We start from the raw sequence: 8937 nt of genomic DNA on the forward strand, positions 1-8937 counted from the left end.
GGCACAGGATAGACCTTTTCATCCCAAAAGGGGAAAATTGGGAAGAAGAAGAAAGGTTCCCAAGCACGTTTGAGGCCCAGTAGGACAAATTCCATTAGAACTTAAGGCTTGGGGTGCCTGGGTGGCTCAGTTGGTTAAGGGTCCGACTTCGGCTCAAATCATGATCTCGTGGTTCATGAGTTTGAGCCCCACGCCGGGCTCTGTATCGACAGCTCAGAGCCTGGAGCCTGCTTCAGATTCTGTGCCTCCCGCTCTCTGCCCCTCCCCTGCTTGCACTCTGCCTCTCTTTCAAAAATAAACATTAAAAAATTAAAAAAAAAAAAAAAGAAAGTTTGGGGCACCTGGGTGGCTCAGTGTGTTAAATGTCTGACTCTTTATATTGGCTCAGGTCGTGATCTCATGGTCATGAGTTTGAGCACCAAGTTGGGTTCTGTGCTGACTCAGCACAGAACCCTCTTGGGATTCTCTCTCTCTCTGCCCCTCCCCTGCTCATGTGCACACTCATTAGTTCTCTCTCTCTCTCAAAAATAAATAAACTTGAACTTAAGGCTTGGGATCAATCTCTGGCCAGCACTCTGATCGCCCTTGGGCCCCAGGCCACTGTAGCATCCTGTCTACCTGGGGACGGCCATTGGAACCAGCCCTCTTTCATCAAGGCTGACTCCCATGTGTCTCCAGATAGCTCTGCTGGCCTACTCTGTGGAATCCCAGGAGTCTGACGGCCTTCCTAAGGTCTCTTGCTTTTTAGTCTGAGTTGGCAGCATCCCTGCTCACAGTGCAGTTCACAGGCATTCAGGTCACCAGACCAGAGGGTCCTCCACAGCTCTTCCCTGGATTGCCTCCCCTCCGTGGGTTACACCCAGAATCCCTTTACCAAATGGTTATCCGGCCACTTGGGCATTCTCTCCAGAGCATACTTTGTAATTTTTTCAGTGTGGATAAAAGTGGGAATTTTCCAGGTTCTCAAGTCTTTATTCCCCAGTCTCATGTTGTGCTGTGTCCCCTTACCCTAGTCCCATTAGGAACAAGTGCTTCATGGCCCTGCTGCTGCCTGGTGTCTGCCCCATGCTCTGTGGCTCCTGGGTCCTGCTGCCCTGCTTCTGTCTCTCCAGCTCCACCCACCCTCAGGTTCCCTAACCTCACAGAATGCTCCTTCTTCCAGAGACTAAATCCAGAATCAGCATATTTCTGCTAACATCTCAATTCCCGCTAAGACCTCAAGGGGGTCTCGCAGCACTCCCCGCCGCCCCACCTCAGTCCCACATCTCACACAGTGAGGAAACAGACCAGATGGGGAGCTACGTGGTGGGCCTGGGGCTACGACTTCACCCCACTCCCCACCCATCTTCCAACATCACAGACTCAGGATTCATGGAGTCTGCCCACTGCAGTCTAGAGTATAAAGTACAGAGCAGCTCTGCCCATCACCACTGGGGGCGGCTGGCAGGTGTCAGAGGTGACACTGAGGAAAAGCTGACCTGGGTGTAGGGTACTGTTGAACAGCCCTGAGGTCAGCACAACGAGCCTGACTCCCCTTCAACCCTGAGCCCAGAGTGTGTCACCCAAGTTTGCGTGTGTATATAATTTGGCAAATAATACATGAGTGATTTATGTCCAGGAACAAACAGGGCTGTTTATGTCACAAGTGCCACAGAGCCCCTGGAGCTTGTCAGTGCTCAGCACATGGTAGCTGGTACCTTCCTGGCACTGCCTTTCTAGAATATGGTGTCTTTCTCTTTCCTGACAGCTTTAACGTGCCCTATGACATTAGGTAAGTGGTGTTAACTGATGTGTAAATGGCCAAGACTTCATACTGACAAATACAAAGTCCTTAGAGCTTGTAGGGGTCTCTGCCTAGAAAAGGAGGAAGGAAAGAATTGTGTGATGGGGCCTTAAGGGATCAGGACAGGGAAGGGGAAGAGAATCTACTCTGAACCTCCCTGGGGAGCCTTTGCAGGGGCAGAGCTGTGGCATGGGCAGCAGCACTGATTGAACTTCCGCGTGGCTTCCCTGTAGCCGGAGGGGATGCGCTGACCCCCGAGAACGGCCTGGACGAGGAGGTGACCATCGAGATCGTCCTGTCCAGCTCTGGAGACGAGGACTCCCAGCTCGGCCCTTACTGCACTGATGAGCCGCGGGGCCCGGCCGAGAAGCCGCGCAGCCTCCCCGCTTCCCACCGCAGCGGCGCAGAGCCCGGGGACGAGGTGCAGACGTCATCCAAAAAGTCCTACATCTGCCCCAACTGCGGGAAGATCTTCCGCTGGAGGGTCAACTTCATCCGGCACCTGCGCAGCCGCAGGGAGCAGAAGCCGCACGAGTGCTCGGTGTGCGGGGAGCTGTTCAGCGACAGCGAGGACCTGGACGGGCACCTGGAGAGCCACGAGGCGCAGAAGCCCTACCGCTGCGGCGCCTGCGGGAAGAGCTTCCGCCTCAACTCGCACCTGCTGTCGCACAGGCGGATACACCTGCCGACGGGTGGACTGGAGCCCGTGGCGAAGACCGAGCCGAACGCGGCGGGGGCCGTGGGCGGGGGCCCGGACGGCCTGCTAGCCTTCCAGTGCTGCGACTGCGGGCGGGCGTTCCAGCGGCCGGAACACCTGGCGCGGCACCGCAGCAGCGCGCACCTGCGGGGCACGGCGCAGCCCTTCCAGTGCCGCTACTGCGTCAAGAGCTTCTCTCAGAACTGCGACCTGCTTCGCCACCAGCGCCTGCACTTGAAGCGCCGCTCCAAGCAGGCCCTCAACTCCTACTGAGGCGGCCCGGCCTGGCCCCTCCCGCGGTGCACCTGCCCGGGACAGAAGCTCCGTCCTCCCACTCTTCGCTCTCAGGTAGAAATGAGATAGTGGCCGACTGAGCATGCGCTCTGTCTCGGCCGTGCCAAAAAGCAGGGAGGGCGTGTCTCCACCAGCTGTGACTCTTCATCTCTGCAGGTCCTAGAGAACAGTCACTCCAGAGCTTCCCTGGCAGGGAGGGATGGGACCACCCCCCCGGGGTCTGGCCCTTGCCAGCCAGTGTCAAGTACACTCCCTTCCCCTGTACTGAGGTCTGGGGGTACCTGCACTGCTGTCTGGCAGCAAGAAGCTTGGGGTGTGCTGATGGGCTGAGGGTGGCAATAAGGCAGGGCCTGTGGACCTGTGACCACAGGGCCAAACACACCAGGCCACATCCTGTCATCAGAAGGCTGAGTCTCCATCACCTCTTGGCCCATAGAAACAACCCACTGCTATCAGGCAGCCCTTTTCAGGCTCAAACCGTGCTGGGGGGCTTTATAGCTCCTGCAAAAGGGAAACTCCTACCCTTTTATTTGTGATGGTGTCTGCTTATTAGGGAACAGGAGCTTATCTAAGGCAAAGCCCCATTTTAAACTGTAGCACACCCGCCCCTAAATGCTGTTTCCTTGTACCCTTGAAGGGTCTCCATAGGTGGTTTTGGGTGGACGTGCAGTCCATCAAGTCCAAGAAGGGGGGGACGCTCAGCCCCCAGTGAGGGTGTCCTGTTGTGTTTGGGTGAGCTGAGCCGGGAAAACAGAACCTCACGTGAAGTCATGCTCATGCTCTGCGTATGTGACTTAGTGTGCTGGTTGTGGTCGTTTGCAAGGGCTCCTGCAGAAACCAGATGCCTTAAACAACAAAGGCATCATCTCAGTTCTGAAGGCACAAGTCCAAGATCAGGGTGGCCGCTCCCAGGGGAGGGTTTATTTCATGCGTCGCCTGTCGCCTGTCCCCGCATCCCAGGGCTTGCTGGCAATTGTTGGTACTGCATGGCTTCCAGAAGCATCACCCTAGCTCTGCTGTATTCTCACATGGTGCTCTGTGTGTGTGTCTGTCCCTTTCTGGAAGGACTGCATCCATATCTAAGGTCTGCCCGTCCTACTCCTGTAGACTCCCATCTTAACTAATTACACCTGCCGTGGCCTCAGTTCCAAAGAAGGTCACACTCCAGTGTGCCAGGGTTAGAGTTGTGGGGTTTGGGGACACAGTTCAGCCCACAATACCACATGGTCACGTAATGGTCTCATCCCCAATCCACACAAGAACCAATACAAACACTGTAGCTAGCTCTTCCTTCAACCGGAAGCACGATTCAGACCCAAGCTGCTGCTTTCAGGGTGGGGTGTCCTCTGCACAAGAGCCTTCAAAGTTTGTAGCCTGGCATTCTGGATGGGGAGTGGAATCTCAGTCATGGATGGCTGTGGTCTTAATGCTTCTGGGAGAACTGACCATGTCCACTAGGCCCAGTGACGAGAAGGCCTGGGGACTGGTGAGCAGCTGTGGCCAGTTGTAAAAGCCAGCAACCGGTCAGGTGTTCTGTATTATTTATACACCTGCCAGTGTCTCCTTGTCATTCACTTCATTGTCCTGTCAAGACACCACTCCCCCAGACCCAATGAGAGAGTCCCAAGGTCCTACAGTTAAATGATGGCTGTGCCTGTGTAAGGGCAGCTTCATACCCAGGAACAGTAAGTGTCATAAAACCATTTGGTCGTACCCTCAGTAATAAATAAACTATTGGGGCTCTTTGTTTCAGAAGAATTTGCCTCTTGTATCAATCTGCCAGGAAACGGGGAAAATAAACCCCCCAGATCTTTTAAGGCTAATAAGAAAGTGGAAAATTCCAAATAGAAGCCAGACGCTGTGCACATTTGTCTCGTCCAGCTGTGCTTTTGCCCAAAGGTCCATTGGTGAGTGTATTAACCCACCCACTTAAGACACGTCTACAAGGAGCATTGCTTCACTTACCTGGTGTATTTTACATGTGAAATCTGATTGTAAGTAAGGAACAAGTGGAATGTAACAGAACTGAAACCTAAAGAGAGGCTGTGTGTTTCTTGAGTATCAATCAGACATCGTGAGGCAGCCTCTGATTCCCTGACCCAAAGCTGACCAAGGCGCCCAGCAAACCAGGAGTTGACATTGCTCCTGGGAACCGTCATGGGTGATGTAGCTCAAATCCCAGGTTCATCTGTGCAGAAGAAGCCAGGGCTGCCTGCATTGTGGAAAGCTGCAGGTAATAGGAGGGCTGGCCCACTTGGTTCCTCCCTCCCTCTGTGGGCACTGGGCAGGCAGGTGAGGGGTCTCTACCTGGCCATGGAGGTTCAGAAGACGAGACTTCTCGTCTGAGAAGCATCTGCCCTCTCTGTTCCTCTGATCCCTTGGCATTGTTCCCACAAACTGAACAGGTGCATAATAAAAACTCACTGAATTAATATTCGTGTTAGACTTTTAATTTTAGTTAAAAAAGTAAAATGCACAGCTGGGAGAGATGGTCAGTCAACAGGCCAGAACAGTAGGGCTTCAGGTATAATGATCTTGAAAATGTTCCTTCTGGACATCAGACATCCACGTGTGAAACCTTTATGTCTCAGATAGTTTCCGTCACCTGATCTGAGCCTTCTCTGGAAGAAAAAGGAAGCCACTCTCTCTACACCAAGGGTAAGTTGCACTCCTGGTTACACCATAGCTATTTCACTGAACTTTGGCCATTTTTTAGTGCATCCTTTGTCTCCTGAACTCTTGCCATTCCTAAGTCACGCTGTAACACTGATGGGAGAGAAGGCGCAAGTCCACACCTGACTTGGACTTGGACGTTGGTCCAAGTTGCTCTTCTTCCCTGAGATGGTTTCCTTCCTCCACCAAAAGCAGAATTTGGACCATGCACAAGCTCTTCTATTTGCAGTGTAACGTAGGGGATTGGATGACCCCCAATCCTCTCAAGCCCAGGCACGTTGTCTTTTGGCAACAAAAGTTGATCCTGTTTTGTCTTAAAAGTGATGGTGCGGCCCACTGGTGCTCCTTGCATCAAGACTACATGTTAAGACATGTGCTCATGAAGGCAGGCTGGCCAGGAAAGGAGTACTGGGGAATCTTCGTGATGCCACATTGCACAAAGCTCTCTACCAAGTAGCAGAGTCACAGGAAAGGTAGGAGATTCAGGGAGAGTCCGAGATTGTCTAGCACCTCATTCTGAAGCAGATAAGGTACAGAAGCTTTTAGGACATGAAATAAGTTAGGCCAAAGTTCATCTATTTGACTCAGTTTCCTATTCCCAGGCAACAGGTCTTCCAACACATTTTCAAGTCACAGTTTATCCACAAAACCCTTGGAAACGAGACCTTCAGCATATCCCCAAGCACAGGAACACATTATTAAAAGTCTCAAGGGATAGAAATAGTAGGAAGGAGATAAAAAAGGAGTTTGCCTCATGGAGAGCCAGCAAGTAGAGCATTAGAATGTGAGACTCATAAACGCCCTGGTCAGGGTTCTGATAGCAAGACCCCAGTGGCTGATACATAGTGCAGGACCATTTGGGCCAGTGGTCACATCTGAATGCTCTTCCTGGGACTCCCTGTACCTAAAGTAGCCACAAGATTCACCCTCACTAACCAGCGAGGCTCCATAGGTTTCCTTTTTTTTTTTTTTTTAAGCTTTTATTTAAATTTGTTAGATAACATAGTGTAATATTAGTTTCAGGTATAGAATTTAGTGATTCAATACCTAATATACAACACCTGGTGCTTACTACAAGTGCTCTCCTTAATTCCCATCCCCTATTTAAGCTATCTCCCACCAGCCTCCCATCTGGTAACCATCAAGTTGCTCTCCATTGTTAAGAGTCTGTTTCTTGGTTTGCCTCTCTTTTTTCCATGTTTGTTTCTTAAGTTCCACATAAGAGTGAAATCATATGGTACTTTTCTCTGACTGACTTATTTCACTTAGTATAATACTCTAGCTCCATCCACATTGTTGCAAATGGCAAGGTTTTCTTTTATGGATGAGTAATAATCCATGTATATATATACACACATCTTTATCCAGGCATTTGGGTTCTTTCCATACCTTGGCTATTGTCGATAGCACTGCTGTAAACATTGGGCATGTGTCCCTTCGAATCAGCATTTTTGTATCCTTTGGGTAAATATCTAGCAGTGCAATTGCTGGATGTTAGGGTAGCTCTATTTTTAACTTTTTGGGGAAACTCCATACTGCTTTCTAGAGTGGCTGTGCCAGTTTACATTCTCACCAGCAGTGCAAGAGGGTTCCCCTTTCTGTGCATCCTTGCCAACACCTATTTCTTGAGTTGTTAATTTTGAGGCTCCATAGGTTTCACTGTTAGGAGTGAAATCCCAAGTTAGAGTAAGTAGTCTTGGGAGAAAGAACGGTCATTCAGGATTCCTGAGAATCTGGTATAAGCAAGATAACAACAAACTGCATATAAAATGGGGTTAAAACCTGGCCCCAGGTGTTAAATAGGTGATGGGGATCAAGGTTGCACTTGTGATGAGCACCAGGTGTTGTATGAAATGCTGAATGACTATATTGTACATCTGAAACTAATATTACACTGTATGTTAACCAACTGAAATTAAAATAAAAACTTAAAAACAAAACATGGCCCCATGTAAGAGAAAACACTGGGAAACTGTATGGGGATGAAAGGGCTCAGTTTTGTCCCTCAAAAAGATATGTCCATGTCCTAACCCCCAGAACCTGTGAACATGACCTGTTTAGAAAAAGGGTCTTTCCTGATGTAATGAAGTTAAAAATTTTATGGATAGATGATCCTGAATTACGTGTGTGGGCCTGAAATCCAAAAGGTGTTCTTAAGAGACACAGCAGGGGGGACGCATGGGAGAACGCTATATCAGGCACAGGCAGAGATCGAGTGAGAAGCCACAAGCTGAGGAAAGTCTCAAGCCAATAGAAGCTGGAAGATGCAAGAAATGATCAGACCCTAGAGCCTTCAACACCTTGATTTCAGACTTCTGGCCTCCAGAACTGTGAGAGGACACATTCTGGATGTTTTAAGCCACCCAGTTTGTGATAATTTGTTGTGACATCCATGGGTTATACCAGCTTCTGGTGGCTCCAGGTATCCCTTGGCTTGTGACTACATCAGCCCAAATTCTGTCTTGTCAAGGCCTCTTCTTCACATCTTCTGCTCTTATAAACTCTCATTGGAATTAGGACCAACCCAGGTAATCCTTGAGGGTCTCATGTCAAAAACCTTAATTAGTCTGCAAAGACCCCTTTCTCCAAACAAGGTGACATTCACAAGTTTCAGGGAACAGATCATCAAGGGGTCCCCATTCAACTCATTATGGTGGTTACTGAGAATCTGATTCTTTCAAGTGAAGATTAAAATCGAAACCAGCCAGTTAATTGATAATGTCCTACGTCTCTGGCAAATTAAAACTGCCCTTGACTGTCTGGTTTTCCACAGTAAACAGATGCTCCCCTAGGAAATGATTCTCTTCAGTCAAGAGTCTGGAGTGTTAAACCTGAAGGAAATGTGATGAGTTACCCAAAACCCTCCTCAGCAGGTGGGGGCCGTTTGGTTTTGTCTAAGATCAGAGGCATCTAAGGGAAAGCGCCCAGGATGTCTGCTGCTGGGCCAGGATCCCTGGCTTTGCACCGTGAAGTGGGGAGAGGAGAGACAGACTGATACCTCATTGTGTTGTTAAAAGGAAATAATGGGCCCCAAGTGGAGTCACTCTTGCTAAGCACCATCAAAACTTAATAACCAACCAAATTAATTTTGATCTCTCCCAGGAATAGAATTTTAAACCACTGAGTCTGGAATTTCCTGATCAACACTAGTAAGGCAAACCCACCCTTTCCCCAGAAGAAGGTGATTAACTGAAATAATAATTTCTTTTGTTTATGACATCCTTGTCCTAGCCCCTTTCTGCCTGTTAAAGCCTTTCATATGGTACAGGTCCTCAGAGATCAGAGATCGCTTCTGCTTGCTAGATGGTGAGCTGCCTAAGTCAAGTCATTGAATACAGTCAATTAGATCTTTAAACTTACTCAGCTGAGAGGTTTTTTCTTTAAAAAAAAAAAGTTTCTTTACTTGGGGGAGGGGGGGCAGTGGGTGGGCAGAGAGAGAATTCCAAGCAGGCTCCAAGCTGTCTTCCCAGAGCCTGATATGGGACTCGAT

General features: G+C 49.5%; 1 protein-coding gene across 1 annotated transcript in view; it reads left to right on the forward strand.

Annotated features, from left to right (window-relative positions):
- The window catches only part of ZNF496 (zinc finger protein 496), a 36819-nt gene extending 31613 nt beyond the window's left edge, over positions 1–5206 (forward strand). The window contains 1 exon segment of the mRNA XM_042931466.1: positions 2017–5206. Coding sequence (XP_042787400.1) covers positions 2017–2753 — 737 coding nt within the window. The 3' untranslated portion in view covers positions 2754–5206.
- Positions 5207–8937: the final 3731 nt, after the last annotated feature.

The sequence above is a fragment of the Panthera leo genome, chromosome A1 (assembly GCF_018350215.1).
Source record: "Panthera leo isolate Ple1 chromosome A1, P.leo_Ple1_pat1.1, whole genome shotgun sequence".
In the NCBI taxonomy this organism is placed as follows: domain Eukaryota; kingdom Metazoa; phylum Chordata; class Mammalia; order Carnivora; family Felidae; genus Panthera; species Panthera leo.